The 22,650-nt window shown below is 38.6% G+C and overlaps 3 protein-coding genes across 3 annotated transcripts; 1 reads left to right on the top strand and 2 right to left on the bottom strand.

Annotated features, from left to right (window-relative positions):
- Positions 1–5,860: 5,860 nt before the first annotated feature.
- LOC147614957 (uncharacterized) lies at positions 5,861–7,180 on the top strand. Its single transcript, XM_086779817.1, has 5 exons — positions 5,861–5,946; positions 6,050–6,178; positions 6,728–6,840; positions 6,924–7,007; positions 7,100–7,180. Exons 1-4 carry the CDS (start codon positions 5,886–5,888, stop codon positions 6,999–7,001), a joined length of 381 nt encoding a protein of 126 aa, XP_086635943.1. The 5' UTR covers positions 5,861–5,885; the 3' UTR covers positions 7,002–7,007; positions 7,100–7,180.
- A 42-nt stretch (positions 7,181–7,222) lies between these two features.
- On the bottom strand, positions 7,223–7,924 carry LOC147614956 (uncharacterized). Its single transcript, XM_086780007.1, has 4 exons — positions 7,813–7,924; positions 7,599–7,697; positions 7,284–7,517; positions 7,223–7,237 (listed from the first exon to the last, which is right to left on the bottom strand). The coding sequence occupies exons 1-4, from the start codon at positions 7,906–7,908 to the stop codon at positions 7,223–7,225; spliced, it is 444 nt and encodes a 147-aa protein (XP_086636133.1). The 5' UTR covers positions 7,909–7,924.
- Positions 7,925–21,564: 13,640 nt separating this feature from the next.
- LOC147614955 (uncharacterized) lies at positions 21,565–22,415 on the bottom strand. Its single transcript, XM_086779816.1, has one exon. It carries the CDS (start codon positions 22,365–22,367, stop codon positions 21,741–21,743), a length of 627 nt encoding a protein of 208 aa, XP_086635942.1. The 5' UTR covers positions 22,368–22,415; the 3' UTR covers positions 21,565–21,740.
- Between the last annotated feature and the right edge of the window lie 235 nt (positions 22,416–22,650).

Raw genomic sequence — 22,650 nt, 5'->3', positions numbered from 1 at the left:
TTAGAGAAATGTTATGCGCAAGTAAAAGAACGTGTACAAAGAATAATTCTTAGCAATATAGAGCTTTCTGGATGTATTATAGTAAGTGATGGATGGTCCAATGTACAAAGAAAACCATTAATTAATATAATGGTTATTTCACCTAGAGGTGAGACTTTCATCCGTGCCGTGGATTCTGTTCGTTCAATCAAAACTGGGGCTTACATTGCTCAAGTCATTGGCTCTGTGATAGAGGAAGTGGGTGCCAAAAATGTAGTCCAAATCGTCATGGACAATGCAAAGAATTGCAAGAATGCATCCAAAATCCTAAAAGCGGCACTATCCACATGTTTTTCCGGTAGGCTGTAATACTCATAGTTTGAATCTTGTATTAAAAGATTGGTATAAAAGTGATGATACCAAATGGTTTGCCTCAATCGTCGACACTACTCGCCAGCTTGTGAGATTCATGCTCAAGAGACAGAGAGTGTTAGATATTTTTCGACCTCGCATGTCAGTTATGTTAAAGCTTCTAGCGGAGACTAGGTTTTGCACTCACTTTTACACTTTTGAGTCTCTTCTTCGAAATAAAGATGCAGTTTGCGAAACATTTTTATGCATGGCATTTCATGACTGGGAGAGCACTCAACTTGAAAAAGTAAAAGAGAAAATCAAAGTCTTGAAGGCAGCGCTTACGAGAAGAAGTTGGTGGAACAGTGTGATGGATGCATACCATGTAATGATGCCTGTTATGTATGTCGTATGAAATCTTGATCAAAGAGCGGCTAATGTCGGGAAAGCATGGATGTAATGGTGGACTGTCCAGCGGAGTTTGGAGTATCCTTAGAAATTAGAGCATTCAGTGGTGGAAAAGCAATGGCGTGTACCATTCTCCAGTAGACAAAGAAAAGTCCTATTAAAGTACTTCCATGCTAGATGGATTAGAGCGCATTCACCACTACACAGTGCTGCTTACATGCTAGATCCTGAATACTGGAATATGGATTTATTGTCCAACGTTGAGGTGGTTCAAGATTTTTATAAAGTGGTAAACACTTTTTATAATAACGTTGATGATCGTGTAAAGTGCATAAAGGATGCATAAAGGAGATTACCTCATTTCGATTGAAAGAGGGCCACCTACTATTTGCCATATTTTTTCGCTCATCTTTATATATATATATACTTCCACAAGTAAATAAATCCTAAGTCTATTTCCTCATATATATTTATGCCTAAGATATCTTTTTCCTAAAAGTCTCTTTTTTGCATGCAACAACCTACTATGCCCTATCCTAGCTATGCTATGATACTACTATATATATTATTTACACCACCATATTGTATTTATTAGAGTTCACACCTAATAGATACAAAAGCCATGCTACACCATATATATACATATATATTCTGTATAATGTCATTTGTTTTCCCTCGTTTATCAATCTCTACTCTCCCACCCACTTTTTTCCCTACACCACCTTGTGGGGCCCACATGTGCCCACCCACGCCCATGTGTTTACATTGGTCTCACTTGTCCCACATGCATGGTGGAAGCTCCCTCTTCACACCCTCATGCATAGCCTCGCCACTTGGAACCATGTGGGCCACCCTGAGCCATCCCGCACACACATGCTTGCCCAAACCCTCATCAAGCTTCTCTCCCACATGAACAACCCCACACATGCCACCCTCCATGTAATTGTCAATTACTTTCCTTTTTTGTGCCTAAAGTTCCATAGGCCTTCTATAGAGTTTTTAGAGAGCTTTGATTATAGAGATGAGCTTGTTTCAACCCCGCAAAATGTGATCTTACACATAACCTGCACAACCCTAGGCCTGTTGTTGATAAAATCTCCAACCATGTGATTAATTGGAGCTTATTAAAATTTTCAATTTGCAAAGTGATGGTGTTTAGGTGAATATACTGAGGCAATCTAAGAGTCAGTTGTAGATCTTTACATTGTAGTTCGATGAATAGATGCTTGCCATTTTTGCCCGACTTAGAACACCTCCCAAATGTGATCAAAATAGAATGGCTTCGTAAGGCAATATCGATGGCATAAAAATACAGAGAGACGATCACAAGAGAAGAGCATGAGTATGTACAAGGATGTAACCCTCAAGTAAGTATATTCTTCATCTTTGTCTCATGCTTTGATTATTATATACCTTATTTAATGCACTATACTACATATTATGCTTTTGTCTAATGCTAGTGTGACACAAAGTTGGGGTTTTGACTTCGGTCACTTCTTAGAATCAAAACACACTTGTATGAAACCTCACAGCCTGTTCACCTCCCTTTCTCTCCCTAGGTTAAGATAAAGATAAACACATCAAAGGTGAGATCATAATTCATGGAAGGAAAGATGAAAGGCTCAGGAGAAGCAAGAATTTTTGCCAGTCTGGCAGCTCCAAACAAGAGGGCAATTCTTTGTTGTTGGAAAGAAAATCTTCCGACTCAGGATTATGTGAACAGAAACATACGGGGAATGTTGGTAAGGTTCATCCGTTCGAATTGGGCAATTTGGACGGAGCATATTAAAGTAAAAGAATATAACAATCACCTACAAGAGGATAAGACACATGGGATTGGCCTTTTGATAAGAGATTAAGAGGAATTAATCATTATTAAGAAGAAATAATGGCCAAAAGTCTATAAAAATAGAGATACACAGAGAATTGCAGTTTTAAATCCATATAGACTGTGCAAAAGACTATTACATAGGTGCGTAGAGCTTGAAGAGAGCTTCGCGCCTATGTATAAACTTTAAAAAACGGGCAACCGAGTGAAAAGTTATGAGCATTTTACTACAAGACTATAAAACTGCCAAAATTCGCCTAAAAGTTAGGAACTTTGGGAGAAATTCTGATCATCAATGAAGTAAAGGATTAAGAAATTAGTTATATGAGTGGAAAGAGAATATAAAGAGCTTCCTAGCCATGTGATCAATTTTAGAAACCAATACCCAAGTGATGAGTAATTACCGGTTGAAATTTGGGTATTGGACCACAAAAACTGCACTTCCCTCTCTTTGCATGAAACCTCAATTTTCACATAGCCTCTTACCTCTCATCTCCTTCATAATTCAAGCTAGAGCGTAAGGGTTAACATTGCTCCAGCAGCAGCAAAATAGACAGTTGTAAAGATTTACCTATGGTCCCCAAAGTCTTTCAACATGCTCATTACCGCTAAAACCATTGGTACCTCCAAAGGAGGGCGGCAATAAGGCAAGAGCTACCTTGAGAAGTCACAGGCCCGCCAAGATAATAACTCCTTATCCCACTTATCATGAATCATCAAAGAGGTCCAAAATTGGGCTGAGCATGAGGAGCTAATGCTAAATGAGACATTCACATGTAAAGAGAGTGTGTGAATAAGGGTTTGAAGATAAGAGAATGGTAATGACACAAAATGCTCAATTGAGGAGCCTCATTCCTTTTTTTGAAAGGGAGAGGAGGGCTCCCTTTATAGGTGGAGAATCACCCTCTCTTCCATTGTTACAAATTACAACATAAAAAACTTCAACCCTTCAGTGACATAAGGGTAGATGTCATTGTCCTCTTAGGCTAAGTCTTCTATTGATTATAAAATTAAAGACTTTTTGACTTTGAAAGTGTGATGAGATAATAGCCAAGTCTAAGTAGTGGCATGTAGGTGGAGATCCCACTTACACATGGTGGAATTTTCCTCTTCCATGTAAGCATTCTAGAAGAATCTTTTCCAATTATGCACCTACACACACTCCTCCAAATACCTTCCACACTCCCCGACTTGTAGGCTTATGGTGAATACTATATTAATAATACAATTAAAATCCATGTGAGCATGAAGGCCCACTTTTATTTTCCATATCACTAGCCTATCTACCATACCAAAGTATTTATCAAGCATACTTGTGGCATTTACAATGTGTGTACCCTAAATCAAGTAAAACCATTATATTTGAAGATAGAATCCTATTATCAGGGTAGTCGCCAAGCCATCGTATCACCACGCCGTTATTCCATTGTGGGTGCCGTAATCTTCTTGGACAAGCTTCCACCTTATTACCATTGAGAAACCATCAAAATATGCACAAAATTAAAAATGAAAGATATCAATTTTTCATGTCACACTAGTACAAACTGTATAATACAATATGGTCAGAGGAAAGGCACTTTTTCATGGAGGGTGTGGATTCTCAATTTTTCATGTCACACTAGTACAAACTGTATAATACAATATGGTCAGAGGGAAGGCACTTTTTCATGGAGGGTGTGGATTCTCAAAGAAACACATTTAATTGTGGTGTGATGGAAACTTTTAAGCAAGAAAGTCAAAATGATACCAATTTCATAGAGGACGATCTTGAGTATCATGAAACTATTCAAGATATTCTTGAGGTCGGGTTTAGAGTCTATCCATCTTTGATGTCAAATGGTTCAAGGTGATATATCGAGGTGCTCAAGACACAATGAAAAAACATCCAAATGGGTTTTTTCAAATCGATTCCACCAAGTTTTGGAATGATGAGAAAGATACTCATACCACCTCAACACTGTTATGTTAGTAACCCAACCAATCACATCGATAAATGTTGATGTAGTATAATGAAAGTGTAACCCCTTTGCTGTATGATTTTATATTGTGTTTGAGGCCGATCAAATTGATCCAAAGTGGTAGTATATGTATTATACAGGTTTTTTTCTCATTCAAAACATATCTTTCAAGATCAAGATGTTGAGGCTGAATCTCTGGATGAGGTGCAAGTACTACCTCAAATCGAGTCATTGGAAGAAGAAGCTGATAAAAATAAAGAAAACAATTTAGAGGAGGCGATCAAGAGCACGAGGAACATCAATCTGAAGAAGATGATGAGTCACCTATCGATCATGACAATGCTTTATTGGATAATGATAGTGATATTGATATGGAACCCCATCTTTTCATTGAGCTTCCATTAGATATAGACGTTGATGAAGCTACACAAATGGATCTATTACAAGATGGGATAGATTCATGATCTTGACATTGGTTTTGTAATTATTTTCCTGCAAAATATTTCAACTATCTTTTTTTTTTCAAACGTGGGTTTTAGGATTCTAATGGATGTTTTTTTTAAACTATCCATTAGGGAAAAAGGGAGCTCATTTTGGGGCCTTTTACGGTTTGGAAAAATAAGCTCTCAACCAATGAACAGAGGGCCAACGTAACGTTGGAAATTCACAAAAATAAAAGAAAATAGATAAAAGAAACAATATTTTATGTAGGTACAAGCGTGCTACATTAATGTGGAGATTGGTTTTTTATTCTCACAAGATCTTTGGACATTTCTCTGACAAGGGCCTTCCCGCTTCCACCTCCCTTTGAACTTTGAATTGTTGTGCTGCCTTTCCTTCAAAAGGTCTACCATTCTACACCACTACCTCATTGTGCAGTAACCTCTTCTTTTCCAAAACTGCTCCCTTGATCCAGTTTGGCTTAGAGTAAGATGTTTCTTGTCAACTATCTGTCTGCCTACTTTCTCTTTCTTGAAACTTCACTTTGTTATCTTGTTTACATTACTTTGCTGTGGTTACAGATTCACAAGGTATCCATGGTGAATAAAAACTATGGTCGTTCTTGTGGAAGACGTTCTGTGGATGATAATGCTATGAAGGCAGAATTATACCACACATCCTTACCCCGTCGACCTGCTTCTTCTATTTCTTCGGTAGAGAATTCAAGTACAGTCAAAACGGAAGGAACTTGGGAAAGGTTTACTGTTTCGAAAGGAGCATGGGTGCTCATGCAACCTAGTAAAAGAAAGAGACCCCAGACAAAAAATATTTTCTTGGCATCATGGAAGGGAAGAGTACGAGATTTTAAAATCACCAGAGGAAAGGTATCGGTGAAAGAAGTTTTGATTCAGCATGTGTATATGCATAAAGAACTTGTCTTGCGAGACTATCCAAATGATCTTCCGCAACACAGGCCTAATTGTATATTTTTCTATTGTGGTTTGGTTCTTTTTGAGGTGCATGGATTTTTAAGACAAAGCTTTCTTTCTTTGCTTATTGATATTCTTGTGATATTTTATTTCAGATTTATACCCTTCATCGTATGAGACATGGCAAAACATCGATTGTATTCTGGGATTTATAGATGTTTTGCATGGATCGATAGGAGAACAACAATACGAAGGTCGATGTGCAACAGAGCTAGCTCAATCCGGTATATTTTTTACTGATCATTTTTATCAGTTGCTGGACAATGCAAACACACATGGTGTGTTAAGAAAACAAGACCTTCCAGCATGGAATTCAGTGGATTGGCCTCTCCCACATTTTAGTGTTACAGAGGCATACAGAGCCAAGCTTTTCAAAGAAGTACAGAAAGCTCTTAGGCCCAATATTGCCACAAGGATAATAAAAATTTCTTTGTGCATGCCTCTCACAGTTTTTGTAGACTTGTTTAATACCTTTCCAGTGAAGGTTTCAAAAACAATATTCACAGTTAAAGCAACAAGTCTGGCATGCATGCCACAATTTTTGGATAAAGGTTGGGATAAGAAGACATGTAGTTCAGTGTTTTGTGAGGTTGTCCAACCTTCTATGCAACTGAAGTACATGGTTGCATCACAAAATTTCATTTTTTCTTTTTATTATAAGCGCAGTCGAATGCTAGGTACAAAACTAGTCCCTATGGATCAAGATGAAGATTCTTTTGGTGCAGAAAATAAACTTCTTGATATTGATGTTGTTGAGAATGGTGATGTGCTAGTCAATATCACATTAAGACAATGCTGCTCCCTAGCTCAATTGCGCAATGACATTCTATTTGAGACAGAAGGTTCTATTTCAAAGGACTTTTTATTTATCTACAACAATAAGAAGGTATACCATGTGACTTATCCTAGTCTCATTAAGCACTGCTATTAGTTTACTTTACCCTATTATTTCATATTGCTTTTTTGCAGGTGCTCAAAAGAAGAGAGAGATCAATAAAATGCAAAGACATTGAAAATTTTAAAATTGAGATAACACAGACTCCATAAACAAAGGTATTATATTCAGAAATGTAAAATTCTGTACAGAAGTGTTTAATTACATATGTAGAACATATTTTTGACAACAATTTTCTATTTATCTACAGGTTGATCTAGAGGCTGCTCTACATGGTCCAACCTCACCGTATCATCTTTATTTGGAGAATCTACTTTCTGTTGCTCCATCTTGTTGTGTACAGTCTCTTGGTGCTGCTCCATTGTCTCCTCTACTACCCTTGGAGCATCTGTTTGCTGTTGCTCCATCATTTCCTCAATAACATCAGCAGCAACAGGTCCTTGTTCTTGTGGCTTCTCCTCATCAGCACTAGGTCCTTGTTCTTGTGGCACCACATCTGCATCATCTGTGTCATCAAGGTGTATGACACCTTCTCGGACTTTAGAGCTCTCACCTAACTCGACAGTAGCTGGTACAATAGGTTTGGGGAAGGCATACTTCAAAAACTTCCAAATTATATCAGCTCTGAAACTATACACGTAGCTCGAGTTGAAGCTATCTTCTCTCATCTGCAATGAGATATGATGATTTAGAACACTTTGTACCAATATCAAATTTTTTGAAGCTAAATGAAAATTATTTTTTCTTACAAGCTCTGGCTGTCCTATCTCAAAATAGCTTGAAAGTATATATTTGGCACTAATCAGCACTCTCCAGCCACAGCTACTTGAATCATCTTGTTGTGGTGTCTGGATAGTTGGAAAGATATGTTAGAAACTGTTAATGTCTGAACAAAATAAAATTATTCAATAAGTTCAAAGGCATAGCATGAAATAGACATCAGTAGAGGGAGCAACTTTCTACCTCTAAATCTATTGGCTCTATTGAATCCAAAAGATTGACATTAGGAGGACACTGATCCAATGCATCTAGAAGTCTTCTAATACAACTGCAATACATATAATTCAGTTAGTTTGCATTAAATCCAAATAATGAAGTTTAAAGTTAAAAATAGCACACAAACCACTTACAATTTAACCTCTGTGTGTGTGTTTCTAAGAGAGTTGAATAAAAAGCATTGCTTCTGTTGGATGTCAATAGAAGCAAAGCTCCAGTGGTCACTGCATAAGGAAAAAAGCATTAAGAAATCAAAGGCTACAAGAGTACTCAATCTTGAAGGAAAATCCCAAAAGAAGCAGCCACACACATACTTGTTATGGTATGGAAGTAGCAAAATATCAACATGATCAAAATCACAGTGTCTGAACCAATTGGAAATATCCATGGGAGTTTCCTTTGGATCTCTTAACTTGAAGGAAATTGCAGGATCAATAATATAAACTGTATGCTGTACAGCATGGTTCAGCCAGCTTCTCATCATGCTACATTGGACAAAACAATAATTAAGGTAAGGTGTAAGGGAGGAGGTACAATAAGGATTGTTTTGCAAACAAATGTAAAATAAAAGACACTTACTAGAGCATTGCAAGAATGATAGTATTTGAGCAATACTCATTCTTATGAGCCAATGCTGCCAAGCATGCTCTTGTCAAGTCAAAATTATTCTCTGAAAAATCATCTTCAATATGGACAACTATGTTAGGGCCCAGCTCCTGCAACCTTCTCTGTATCTGTAGCTCCATCTGTACAGTCTCCACATTTATAGCAGACTTGGATTCCTCTATTTGCTGCTTCAGTGACTCCTCATAAGCAGCTTTCCCTCTGGTGCTCATTGAGTGGGTCACTTCAACAACCTTCACCTTGTTTGCCTTCAATTTCCTTGTAGGTGGAATTAATAATATGTCTCTCATTTTAATGTCCTGCCATTCCACAGGATGGACCAGCTTGTCATACCTCCACCTCACTCTGGACAATGTGTTGAAGTCCTTGGCCATCAGAGTTACCCTGTGAGCATGGGCTGCTACAAGCATTGCATCTTCAAAGTACTTCTCCAGGTAATCCTCTGCCATTTCCTGTAAGGAAAGAATGGCAGTCCTGTTCCACCTGAAACCAAGGTGCCAGCTATCACAGATTTCTCTCACTAGCCTCTGAAAAGGTGCCTTGGGGATTGCAAAGCCTATAGCTTTTTGCTGTTTCCTGATCTCCTTTAGCACACCAGCAGAATGCTTTAACCTCTTGGACTTTTGCTGTAGCATGCTCATTGGCTTCCCCTTCCTGCCATGTGCAACTCTTCCTTTTGTAGGCACACTAGATTCCTTGACATCAGCCCCAGCTGCTGCTGCTGCAAGCCCTGGCCCCTTGCCAGACCTCCTTGCAGTTGCCTTGGTTCTTGCCATCACTCTGAAAAGGTCCATACAAAGCAATAGTAAAAGATAAGAAACATGGAGAACATAGAATGATTAAAGAAGGTGATGACAACTTGGATGAAGCAAAATTGAACAATTTGCAACAAAAGGCGATTATGAAGATTTGAAATTTGTAACAGCTCAGAATCGCGTTTTTCTGCAAATGCTTGAAACAACATGCTTTTGCATTCATATGATGAATTCTCTATCTTTCCAACTACAAACAATATGTATTGTGTTTATAGAAGAACTATGCAGGCTTGAAATGGATGGATAAAGAAGCATTTTAAAATCTGCAACAAAATGCGATTTGCACTATTTTGAGATTTCTAAAATCCTCTCCTCGCGTTTTGCTGCAAATTCTAGAGACAACATACTTCAGCATGCCTTTAGTCATTTCAGTGTGTATGCAGCTTGGTGCAACATAGATTGAGCCTATGGACATCAAGAAGTGATCAAACTCTCATTCAACAGGGCCAAATAAAAAGTCTTCCTGCTTCTAAATGCAGTGGAGAAAATCTAAAAAATGCATATAATATTTATCATAATATGTAACCTACATCACATCAATCAATTCCTTACCCTAATATACTATTAAACAAGAAGGAGAGGAAAAAGATTTTCTTACTAACCTGGAAGCTATCTGCAAGTGTTCTGTGCTGATGATGAGTATCCTGTGCTGGTGTGAACCTCTGCTGCTGGTCTGGATGCTGATGGTGTGGAGTAGGGAGGTAGAGATGCAAGAGAACTGAGTTAGGAGAGTAGATTATTACAAAATACAAATAATGGAGTTATTAATACCACACGTGTGAGATATAGTCGTTTTTTAACACGTGTGGGTCCCACCAAATCTTTTGGGATTTGAAATTTGTGGGTCACTTTTTGCCTTGGAACTTGTGCCAATCATGATTTCATAATTAGATCCATTAACACTTTTCCCTCCCCGTATTCCATCCCTGCCAGCACCCTCCCATCATCCTCTTCTCTCCCACTTTGACCACTTTCTACCCAACACACTCCATCCACTCTGCAACCTGTCTGAAGACTACTACCATTACCAGATCTCCAGGTTACCAGTGCTACAGCTCAGTTTTGGAAGAGAGCAGGACAATCTCCAGGGCTATTCCATCAGTATGGAAGAGGAAAAGAAAGGTCAGAGATCTATACCATTTCCAATGTTTTCTGACATATATTTCTTCCATCTGTAGAATTCTTAAATCTCAGTGCCTAGAAATCTGGCAGATCACCCTAGGATTTGATTAGAGATGGATATGAGTAGGATTTAGAATTTTGCAACAAAATGCGATTAGAGAGGTTTATGTTTTCCAAATGCTCCAAATCGCGTTTTGCTGCAAATTCTGATATTTGTTCTGGTTTTTATTTTTTCTCCTTCTTTTAATCTCTTTTGCACTGGGGAATTCCTCCTTGCATCATTTACTGTCCTGAACATTGTGAGATATCCCTAACATTTGATTGGAAATGGATGTCAGTAGAAATTCAGAATTTGCAACAAAATGCGAGGAGAGCACTTTACATTTTTCAAATGGGTCTGCATCGCGTTTTGTTGCAAAGTCTTGTGTCTCTTTTGGTTTTTACTGTTTGCTCATTGTTTTGCTTTCTATGTCCATGGAGATGTCTTTCTTGATGATGAGAAATGTTTCTGCTTTGGAACAGTTGATCCTCAGGCCCCTCCTTTCAAGAGGAAGTTGGACTTCTCTGCTGCTATACTCAGACCACAGCAATCACCAGGTGATTCATGTGTGCTGATGAAGAGTTTTGTTTGGTGATATCCTATACTTTATCTGATTGCATATGTGAGCAAATAGAATTCATGTTATATAAATTTTGCTTCAGGCAAAAGCAAGAGACTAGAGCAGAAAGGTGAGTCTTCCCTTTCAAAACAAAGTGAACCAGAAGAGGACAAATCTCCAGATTTGCTCCTATTTGACTTTCTTCACAAGTGCAAGGCTCAAAGGAACTTCCACATATACCACAGTATTTTCAACAGGGAGTTCACTATGAGCTCTCTTTTGGACCATCACAGAGATTTCCTTTCAGACCATTGGGATACCTTCAAACAACTGACAGAGGCAGGAAGGATTGTGGAAGATGAAAAGGTTTTTGTGCATTTAAATCACATTGTCTCCATTGAGAAGCTGAGGTATCATGTGAATAGAAGGTTTGACAGCCTGCCTGAGGAATATAAATTCAGTTGTAACTTGCACACCAGAAAGTGTAGAGTGCTTGAGGAAAACATGGCATTCCTTATGTACATTGTCTTTCAACAGCAATCTCTAGAAGAGCAAGGGCAGGAGACTGAAGAAGAAGATATATCTGTGTGGCAGAGGTAAAAGAGAATATTCCTATGGCAACAGATATAGCAGAGCAGGAAGAAGATATCAACCTCGAGGATGAGGGGCTGCAAGTGGCTGCTCTTGACCTTGTTCAACTAAGGACTGAGACTCTTAGGGCAGCACAGCCAGTTGAAGACTTTGATGTTCAGAGCAGCAACTATGCAGTGCCCATGCTTCCAGGTGTCTTGATTGGTGGTAAAGATTATGTTTTCCTCCATGATATAGAGTGTATGTTCAATTTGAGGGAGGACTATGCCATTTCCCTTATTGCCCAGGCTTCAAGGCTTGACAAGGAGGTTGGCATAGAGGATGACCATTCACTGCTAGCTTTGGAAACAACCTTTGATCCTGCAGAGGCCCTTACTATTTGTTTCAAAGAGGCTGAAAGTTTCCAAGAGCCAGATGAAGCTGCCTTCCAGCTCACCCAGGAAGCTATGAATCTCTCATCACTTCATAAGGAAAAACTTAAAGAAGAGGCTGGACTGGAGGGGAGAGGAATAAATCTTTGGAAAGATGAACTTCTTGTTGCTGATGAAAATGAGAGGGTATGATATTATTATCAAATCAAATACTTTATGTTGTGTTTAAGTGTTTTGTAGTTATGTATCATTGTCTCACTATAATCTTTTGATACATGGCAGCTACAAATTGAGGATGACACATTCCTCCAGAGATCAAGTGGAAGCAGGCCAGCTGGGTTTGGCAAAATGTCAAGCCTAGCTCATTATATTCATGATCTAGGTAGTGCTAAGATCTTGATTTACCATAGGCAGTTGAGCAACAATGGAGAAGCCGTTGTTTACTTCTTTAAATGTTTGTCTAGGGTATTAGGTGGACATGATCTTCCATGGCAAAAGGAAAAGATCATTTTAATAGAGAGGTTGTCCGCCATAGATATATTTGGGGATTATGTGAATAAGCAGGCCTCTAGGGCCTCTTACTTTTTGTCTTACACTTCTTATGCATTAGCATGTGGTGTTAAGGAGCCCAAATGTCTAGAGGGCTATGGAAAACACAAGCTCATAAGGTTTCGAGAGCCACCCATGATTGCATCAGGCCACACAATCCAAGAAGAAGAACACGTGGAGATAGCTGAAGACAAGGATACCCCTCTCAGACAAGCAACAGAGGCAAGCATTGATAAACAGAAAGTCGACATCAAGCCAATAAGGAAGAAAAAGAGTCCAATCAAGTTCAAAAAGAGAGTTCCGACTCGCAAGCCTTGGGAGTAATAGGATTTAGTCATCAAATATAGCACAAACATTATGTTGAAGTTGAACTGATTTGTACAAAGTCTTTGATCCTCATCAGTTCCTTGTCCGTATGGACGATCAGTACCCTTTTGCATTTGTCCCATCATTGTACGACACTTCAGTACTCTTCCCACACTCAAAAGCTTCTAAAAGTGTTTGACACTCAGTATTTTATTGGTAAGGATCAACAGTATGTCTAGCATAATTAAGTAGTATTGATTGAATTTTTTGTGTGTTAATATATGGATGTATTGATGCTTGTTAATATAGATCACATGTTTCACAAAAGACTTACTTTTGATAGAGTCTCAAAACATATAGGCATTACACCAAGAGTCACTTGTTCCACAGAATAAAAATCTATTGATTGAGTTTGAAAACATGTGGACATAATACCAATAAGTTACAAACTGCTATTCATGTTTACTTGTCCATTTATGGTTTCTAAATATCTTCGAATCCCTCCACTGTCTATGTCTCTCTGCTGCCATTGAATTGTCCAAAGTTTGTCTTCGTCTTTGCTTTTGGGCTAGAATAAAAGCAAGCTTGACTTTGGAGCTAGCAACTTTTCTTTTAGCATGCAGCCTTTGTAGAATGCCTCGGTAAAACCATTGGAAGACTTCCTTCAGACTATTTGCCTTTTGACTCCCTCCATAGAGTTGTGTGTGTCTGAAAAATGCATTACGTGCCATGTAGTGAGACTTCTCCATGCCTTGGGTAGACCAAATTGCTGGGCATCCATACTTTTTGACAAAATAGGGAAGGTGGTTGTAGATAATATGCTGTTTTCACAAAGACATAAGAATGCATAGTAAGTTATAAAAGAAAAGAGGATCACACTTAAGTAAAAGAAGAAGACATCACTTTACCATGTAGTGAGTTATATTACAGGCTGTCCATGCGTCTTTCATTGACTTCGCAAAATGTTTTATTGCCTCTTCAAAGTTCTTGTAATCACTCTTTGTCCATGTTACATTGTCACAGAACATGAAGAGTTGATCAAGAGACCTCCACACCTCTGCCTTCACATTTCGTGCTTCCCCATCTGCCTCATGATCTTTCACGGCATTATGGACTTGCTTCCACAATCCATAACTAATCCTTGAAACTGTTTTACCTTGCCTTACTTGCTTACTATTGTGTTTGGGTCGAGACAAGAATCTTCTTGCCTTAACACCACCAATAGAGGGCTTGATTGGTACCTCCTTGCCATTGCTAGACTTTTTAAAATCCTTTGTGATATGAACATCACCTCCATGCAGACCTATATCGGATAACACTTTTTCCAATGCATGAAGAGCATCCTTTTTATTTCTTTCGGGACGGAGTTTCCAAGCAAATCCAATATACAAAAATACCAATTTCTCAATAATTCGACATAGAGCATGCAATGTGCATATGTGAACATTACATAGTGGAATGTCAAGAATGGCCTTGAAGTCAGGGTCAACTTTATCTCTATTAGGTGCTCTCTTCCACCATTTAGAATCCATTACTTGCGCTGATTCTTTGCAGTAAAGACAAGGAGACTTTGAGTTACCTCCTTTACTAACGTTATACATGCACTTAAGTGTTTTAAGATCCCCCGCCATGTGCCACTCTACTTGAAAATCACCTTTTCCTGCAACATGGAGATTCTCTCCTTGCACCTGTCTTTTAATTATTCTTGGTATTTTCGTGTGGTGAAACACCCAATCTAGTGTTTCATGGTCTTCTGTCTTTACCTGTGATTATACAAAACAAAAGTCTTACTATAAAAGATTTGAAAACATTGACTAAAATCAAGTACGAAATAAAAAATGATCATACCTGGAATGAGCCCAACCACCATATGTGTTTCTCCGACTGCACACTAAAATACTTCGAACTCGCTTCATTCAATGATGTATCAAGTGCTCCATTCATCAATGTGATAGTAATCCTTTCCATTTTCTTTTCCTTTACAACCTCACACTCATCCAGTTTGATAACAAATTTCAAAATGCCTTTGCACTCTTCAAATGTTATTCCATAAAACTCGACCATTCTTCTTTGAAGTTGTTGTAGATCTACAAATATATTGTTCCAAGGGTCATACACAGTGGTTCCTTTAGCACCATGAAATATATCTTCAATATGGATATATGATCCAATAAACTCATCTATACTTTCATTCAAATGACCTCTTATCTTCCACACTGTTGCTGGATTTGGCAGTAAAACTCGTTTAATCCTTTGATCTCTCAAAGTTGAGGATATCGCATGGAAAATTGAACTATATCCCTTCCTGCTAACTCCACTAACATCAAGAGCCTCTTGGATTGTAGTACCATCAACTTGATTATTGGATATAAAGTCCTCTACAACATTGCGTTTGATTGTTTTGTATTTTTTTTCTTCAATCAAACCTTTTGCTACACCACAAGAAAGCAATCCTTTCATTTGTTTAACTGGAAGAAGGTTGGGATCCATATTTTCTTTTGCAGGCTCCAATAATTTCCTATAGTAACAATATAGTAACAACACAATATGCCTATATTATTCAACACTTCCAATCCTGTTTTGCATTAATGGACAAAATACATAGTCATTTGAGAGTATTTTTGAGTTTAAAAAATAAAAAATTACAAACTAACCTTGCTTCCTGAATTCTTCGCTTGCATCCACCAGTTCCAGCCTTCAAATTTGCAATGTTTTTAATCTTCCTACTTCGTTGTCTGTCTCCAAGCATGGTTCTCTTCCTTCTTGATCTTGTTAACTCTTTTTTACTCTTTGAATGTTCCTCAATTTCATTCTGCAACTGCTGCTCCAATTTTGCACGAATAGCTATCTCTTGAATCCTGGCTCCCTTTTCTTGTAGGTACATTGTTTTATATGTTTCTGCAAATGCAGACTGTGCTGAAATATAACCAAGAAGTCCATTTTGTCCATCGCCCGCAAACCTCAATAGTGTGGTTGGATTGACAAATGGAGGTGTAGAGTTTTGTACTGGACATTTTGGATATATACTTCCATCACACCATAAGTCAATATGTTGGAGCCCTTCTCTTCTCATATTTTCCCGTTGTTGAGCATTTAGCACCGTATCCTTTCGTCTTTTTTGTGCTGGAGCATATTGTTCTTCTAAGTCGATGTGAAGATGATATAATCGCTTCTTCTGAGATTGTACTTCACTAGTATCGGCCATTTTTGTGCTTCTGAGGTTGCAAAGTTGGCTTCTCAATCTCATAGTCTTTTTGTAACATGAATTGTGGAAGTGTGGCGGTATCCATACAATCATTAAGTTCAGTGATGGATTCTTTATGAGAGGCCTGCACACGTCGTCAAAAGAGATGCGAAATCTTCGAGAAACAAAAAAAATTAAGGAGATATTTAATGCAAAATCGTGTTAGTTAGACAAAAGATTATCTTATTCTTTTCTAAACTGACAGTTCAGTGGTCCTTACTGACAGTTCTGAGCCACGTTTCCATATTTTATTATTTTTGAGATCTTTTAGGAGAGAAATAAATCGAAAAATAGTGAATTTCTTACAGGGCCCCAAAATGAGCTCCGTTTTTCCCTAATGATCATTTTCTGTATGTATGTGACATGTTTAACTTATATTCAATATTCAACAATTCTTTGCAATTTTAAATCTCAGTATAGCAGCAAAATTTCGTTACTATAGTCGTTGCTCAGCATCGAAGTTTCGCTGCTATGGTCTCGTTGTTATTATTGCTGCTGAGTAGCGACAAAATGCCCTGACATCCTGAAGGCATTAACATTGCAACTCAACCAGAAACCACTATAGTTAAGGTGGTTAGTTTGCATATTGAATGTATGCTCAAAGTATCCCATACATGGTAAATTTGTATCCTACATGAAAGGAATTTGCTAAGGATGAGCTTATAGAGTAGGTTCACCTACTCTATAAGGATGAGCTTATAGAGTAGGTTCACCTACTTACACCCATAGTTTGAAGGTTATGAGATCATGTTCATGCCATGGATAAAGTTGGGCTTTAAGTGCATTAATGGCACGAAAGAGCCAAAAAGCTGCTATATTATTTTTCTCTTAGTGTGATATGCTCTGTGATTGTGCATATATAGGATGCACACATGCCTAAGGAGGCTGGGGACACCTTGGCGTTGAACAAAAAGCCAAGCTGAGTATAGCACAAGAAGCTGGTGTAGAATGGCCAACTCCCATTTCTGTTAGAGAAGTTTGTGGATTTCTGGGACTTGCAGGTTTTTACCGAATCTTCATTTTTGGATTTTCTCATAAAGCAAGTCCTATGACATACCTTTTGAAGAAGGGTAGAATATTCATATGGACTATACAATGTGAGTAGAGTTTTCAAATTTTGAAGCATGCATTGACTATAGCCCCTGTGCTTAAATTACCTCAACTTGGAAAAACCTTCTTGGTTGTAACAGATGCTAGTATTATAGCGCTTGGTGGGGTTTTGATGCAAGATGGGCATCCAGTTGCATTTGAGTCATATAAGCTGAAACCTCATGAGAGGAATTATTGGCCGTTGTGCATGCATTGCGTGTATGGAGACATTATCTCCTTGGAGTTAAGTTTTAGTTGCAAACTGATCAATCTGCTTTGAGGCATTTGTTACCAAGAAGAATTGAATGCAAAGCAAAGAAAGTGGATAGAATTTTTGCAAGAATATGATTTTGAAATCATTTATAGACCAAGACGAGAAAATAAAGTGGCCGATGCATTGAGCAGAAAACCTGAAGTTCCTTTAGTGAGTGCAATCACTGTTATATATAAAAGTTTGGGAGAACAGGTAAAGAGTGAGATTCCAAAAGATTATTTCTTCAAAACAGCTTTTGCAAGTTTGACAAAGAAATATAGGTCACAAGAGGAAATAGATGTTTTTGCAAAGTATGAAGTAATTGATGGAATATTATATTATAAGAAAAGGTTATGCATACCTGATGTTGTGGAGATCAAGAGCAAGTTGATGCATGACCTTCATGATATTTCCATAGTAGGACATCTAGGATTTCAGAAGACATACAATAAGGCTAGAAAGAGTTTCTTTTGGCTAGGAATGAAAGCTTATGCAAGAGATTATGTGGCAAAATGTCCAAAATGCCAACAGGTAAAAGCTGAGCATGTAAAGAAACCAGGTTCTATGTTACCATTGGATGAACCAGAGATGAAATTGCAATGTATATCAATGGACTTTATTACTAGTCTACCAAGGACTAAAGGAGGTTATGACAGTTATTTTGTGGTGGTATATAGGCTTACAAAAGCCGCTCATTCATTGCCTATTAAGAGTTCATATATAGCTATGGATGTGGCAAATATATTTGTGAAGAATATCTTCAAGCTACATGGTATGCCTAAAAGTATAGTATCAGATCGAGATTCTCGATTCACTTCAAATTTTTGGTAGGCATTCTTTAAAGCTCTTGGGACATCACTTGATATGAGTACTGCATATCATCCTCAAAGTGATGGGCAAACAGAAAGAGTCAACCAAATCTTGGAGGATATGTTAAGAATGTATTACATGGATAAACTTGGAAAGTGGGATGAATACTTACATATGGTAGAATTTGCATACAACAGTAGTCCGCAGTCTACTATTGGAATGTCTCCATTTCAAAGCATTATATGGGTAAGATTGTATGTCACCTGTATTATGGTATGATCCTCATTTCGGAAGGTTGAGATAAGTAAACATATGCTTGATGAAATGGAGATGCATACAAGAGACATAAGGGAATGCATAAGAATTGCTCAAAGTCATCAAAAGAGTTATGTAGACAAGAGAACAAAGACAAGAGAATTCAATGAAGGTGAAATGGTATTATTAAAGGTGAAACCAAAGAAGAGTTCTTTAAGACTTGGGAAGTTTAAGAAATGGGCACCTAGATATGAAGGACCTTTTAAGATACTTAAGAGGATTGGAACATAAGCTTATCGCCTAAAACTTCCAGAAGGAGTAAAAGCACATAATGTATTTCACATTAGCTTATTGAACAACTACGTGGCTACGGGGCAATTTTGGATAGAACCAGAGGTAATTTTGGATCGTAAGATTAAGAAGTTTAGACATCGGGACGTAGTCGATCTTCTAATAAAATGGAAGACATATCCAGTTGAAGATGCCACTTGGTTATCCGAGGATCATATGAGGACTCACTATCCTCAGTTCATGCGCTGAGGACAATGCTCTTTTTTTAACCCGAGGAGACTGTAACGTACTCATATGTATGTAATTTTAGATCCTTTTGATTTGGTGAATTTTAGCATCTTTATTCAATGTTGAATAGTAGGAATTACTGAGACGACACAAATTTAGTAATTTAGATATGTCAATTTAGGGTCAATTTTGGGACTTTTTATGCATGTTTTGGGGTGTCATTTGTATGTGATTTCTATTCTATACTTAACCATGTTAGATAATGTACAAGAGGGCCCTAGTGAGTGGTTTAGTGTAAAGGAAACTCATATGGGGGTTTATATAATAAATATAACCACATCGAGCATCCCCAAAACAGGGCCTGGATATCAATTTGACCCTTAATCTTCAGTAATGGCCTCACATGAGCCAGTAGATAACTTTATTTGTCAGAGGAAAAAATTAAAGAAAGTTAGTTCATCATCACACGACGAATAAGATCGGAGTTCTGATAATTGGGAGATTCCACATGGGGTGGCCGGTATTCGTGAAATGAATTTGACACCACTTTCGGGTTCGAACGCATGTTTTTAGAAAAGTTTTTCCATCTTTGATGATTTCGTGCATGATAATCTACTGATTCTCGTGGGCTGTTTTTTTTGGAGGCTTCTTCCCGAGCCTTGAGGATTTTCTCTGTAGGATAGAGAGAGAGATTTTGAGATTCGGGCGGGACCGTCCTTAGACAGAGAGGAAAGAGATTGTGATTTATGCCCTCTGGGAGCCATTTGGTAGAACCCAGAGTGGACGATATTTACTAGAGGCATACCCGAGATTGCCACGATGTCCAGAGTGGTGGTTGGGTGGACGGGTATCGGAGAAAGGCCGTATTGGCTAGATGTTTTGTTGGTGATTCTCTATATGTTTTTTCTTAGATTTTTGTATTGACGAATATTACTGTTACTTTGGATTTTACAAATGAATATGATTTGTTACTCTTCGTTTTTCTAAAGTATGAGTGATTTTGTTTTCTGTAAGATTTGTTACATTTTGTGTTAGAATATAGAACAGAATTTGGCTACGTTTCAGATGGTCATTTGTTGCCCAAATTTAATACAAAGGTGGCATGTTGATGCCCACAAGAGATGGCAAAAACATCTCTTATTTTTATGTGAAGCCTAACCTTGTGCTTCAACCTTAATCCCATGTTGGCTATGAAGCTCTAAAAGGTTATATAGGCTATGGAGACTCGTGCAAGCATGTAGTGGCTATGGTGTTGACTTATGGAAGGCTTTTTTGTCTATGTCAATATGCAAGGTTATATAGCTACTACGGAGACCTCTTTGATTCAAAGATTATAGGTGACAAAGAGAGTAAAAAAAGAAGAAAGGAAAAGAAAGAGAAAAAGCAAAAAGTACCTCAAGAAAGAAAGTAGAGAGAAGATGAGAGGCATATTTAAACACGGTATAGAGAGGAGAGAGAAACACATAGAGAGCAAAAAATGCAAGAAAAGGAAAGGAAAAAATGTTGCTTAGATTCTTTTCATATGAGGCTCTATGGGACTTTCACTCCAAATGATGTGGGTGCACTTGTCTTGCCATCCTTACAATGCAAGAGTTTTCTTGACAGCTAGCTTCATTGTTAACTTGTAGTCATATTCAAGAAGGTGGCTAAGATCTCCTCTTTGATTCCACGGTTGCATGTGAAATGAGGGAAAAAGCAGACAAGGAAAAGAAAGAGAAAAAGAAAAATCTATCCGATAAAGAAACAGAGACAAGATGAGAGGCACTGAGACCGAAACATAGAGAGTTGAAATAAAGACACATAGAGAGGAAAAAGTACAAGAGCTAAAGAAAGAGAAGAAAAACCTTGGTAACAAATAAGAATAAAGACAAATAAAAAATCTAGAAAAGGAATGAAGGAGAGGAGCACATTGAGATAGTGGGGAAATGGAATCAAAACAGACAAGCAAGAAAGATAGAACGATAACATATTATGAGCACATTACAGGTTAGAGCATCAAACTCTTTGAGATTATTCAATACTCAAGCGAGACAGAGGAAGCATGGAACAAAACTCTTCAACCTAACTCTATGCATAACACAAGCAACCACGGTACCACTACCAATCTCGTAGAGGAAGGTTTTAAAAACCATATCAAGCAATAATAGTCATTTTACTGCAAAATAGTCATTTACTGCAAAATTGTCTCCTACAAGCATTCGAGATTATTTCTAGTCGGAATGGTGATCCTATCACTTTTGGCCTTGTAGCATGGAAAAATCCATTAAACACTGTCTTTGACCTTGGTGATGGTACCCTATACATTGTCTCCATCCATCATAAATGCCTGACCATTAATGAATCAAGTTGCCAAATGGTTTAATTCTCTTGACACAACTCTGGAGCTTGCCCACAACGCACGGTCATTCTGGTGGGTTGGTTAGGGGAGCTTGCCCACAACGCACGGTCATTCTGGTGGGTTGGATAGGGGAGGTACGAAAAGGCTTTGGGTTCAATCCTTACCCACCACACTGTGAGATGCAAAGCCTGTATATGGAATTCTTTCACTAGCTGGCTTTCTTGCAATGCAACACTTGCAGCACGCTAAACCGGTGACAACCCTTGTTGTTGCAATCTTTACGGCTCAAATTTGAGGGGTGAAGCCTTAGCATCTCTTCGACATGGCATTTAACGCCACATCAAAGCGGGATCCTTCATTAACCTGGCTTTCTCATAGCTTCATGCAAGGGCCTTGGGTGTTCACGTGGTTCACACGAAAAGAGGCGAGCACTCCACAATGGTGTCCAGTTTCGGTGTCCATGACCTGCAGGGCCTCAACATGTAGTGCAGTTGTGGTTGCTCTCTTGCAATTGGAGCAGCTTCCTCCTCTAGTAGCTCCTCGACATCTGGGAAAGAGTGACGTCCTTTGGCGATGCTTTGTACTAGCGTGTGCCCTTTCTCTGCCTGCTCATACTGGTGGTCGGAGAGAGGAATCACCTTGCTACGGCGGTGACCTGGTACTCGACTACTAGTGGCAGAAGTCGCGGAGGCTGCTGCTGACGTGAAAGCCAGCATGGTCGAAATGTGCTCCAGCTCCTGTGTGGACAGGCGGGTGTTGAGCCTGTGCATGGGCAGGAGGACGTAGACATGGCAGGCACGTGTGTCGTGGTCTGCGGGCAAGGGGGTAATGCGCTTCACAGCTGAAATATGCTCATCATACTCCGCTACGAAGTGGTTGGGGAACTCCAGCATCAGCTCGGCCACCTTCATTGGCTCCTCCAGCTCGCACGTGCGATCGTCGAGTGCATGCACGATTCTGATGAATGATCTGCTGCTGCTGCTACCGTGAGCGACTGAGGCGGGTGTAAGGTAGATGCACGAAAGATGATTGCCCATATTGGAGGCGGTTGCAACAGACCGGAAGATGAGCGTTGAGGTGGTTATACTTAAATGAGAGACTGGGTCAACATACATCCCCCTCCTCAGTCTAGTTCTTTTGTCTAGAAGTAACCAACCTTATCCAAGTACTTGGTATGGAATGTAAGGAGATACCCTTTATTTTTTGGTCTGTACGACCCAGTAGTGTTGCCTGCTATAGTCATGGCTAAAAAACTTGCTACACTTTACTATGTATATGTTGTGTGACATTAGCGACCTCTGTATACACAAGAAATGCAAT

Source organism: Cibotium barometz, chromosome 41 (assembly GCF_041138505.1).
Source record: "Cibotium barometz isolate CiBa-2024 chromosome 41, ASM4113850v1, whole genome shotgun sequence".
Classification (NCBI taxonomy): domain Eukaryota; kingdom Viridiplantae; phylum Streptophyta; class Polypodiopsida; order Cyatheales; family Cibotiaceae; genus Cibotium; species Cibotium barometz.
Note: the sequence above shows the minus strand (reverse complement) of the source record. Positions and strands in the feature narration are given on the sequence as shown.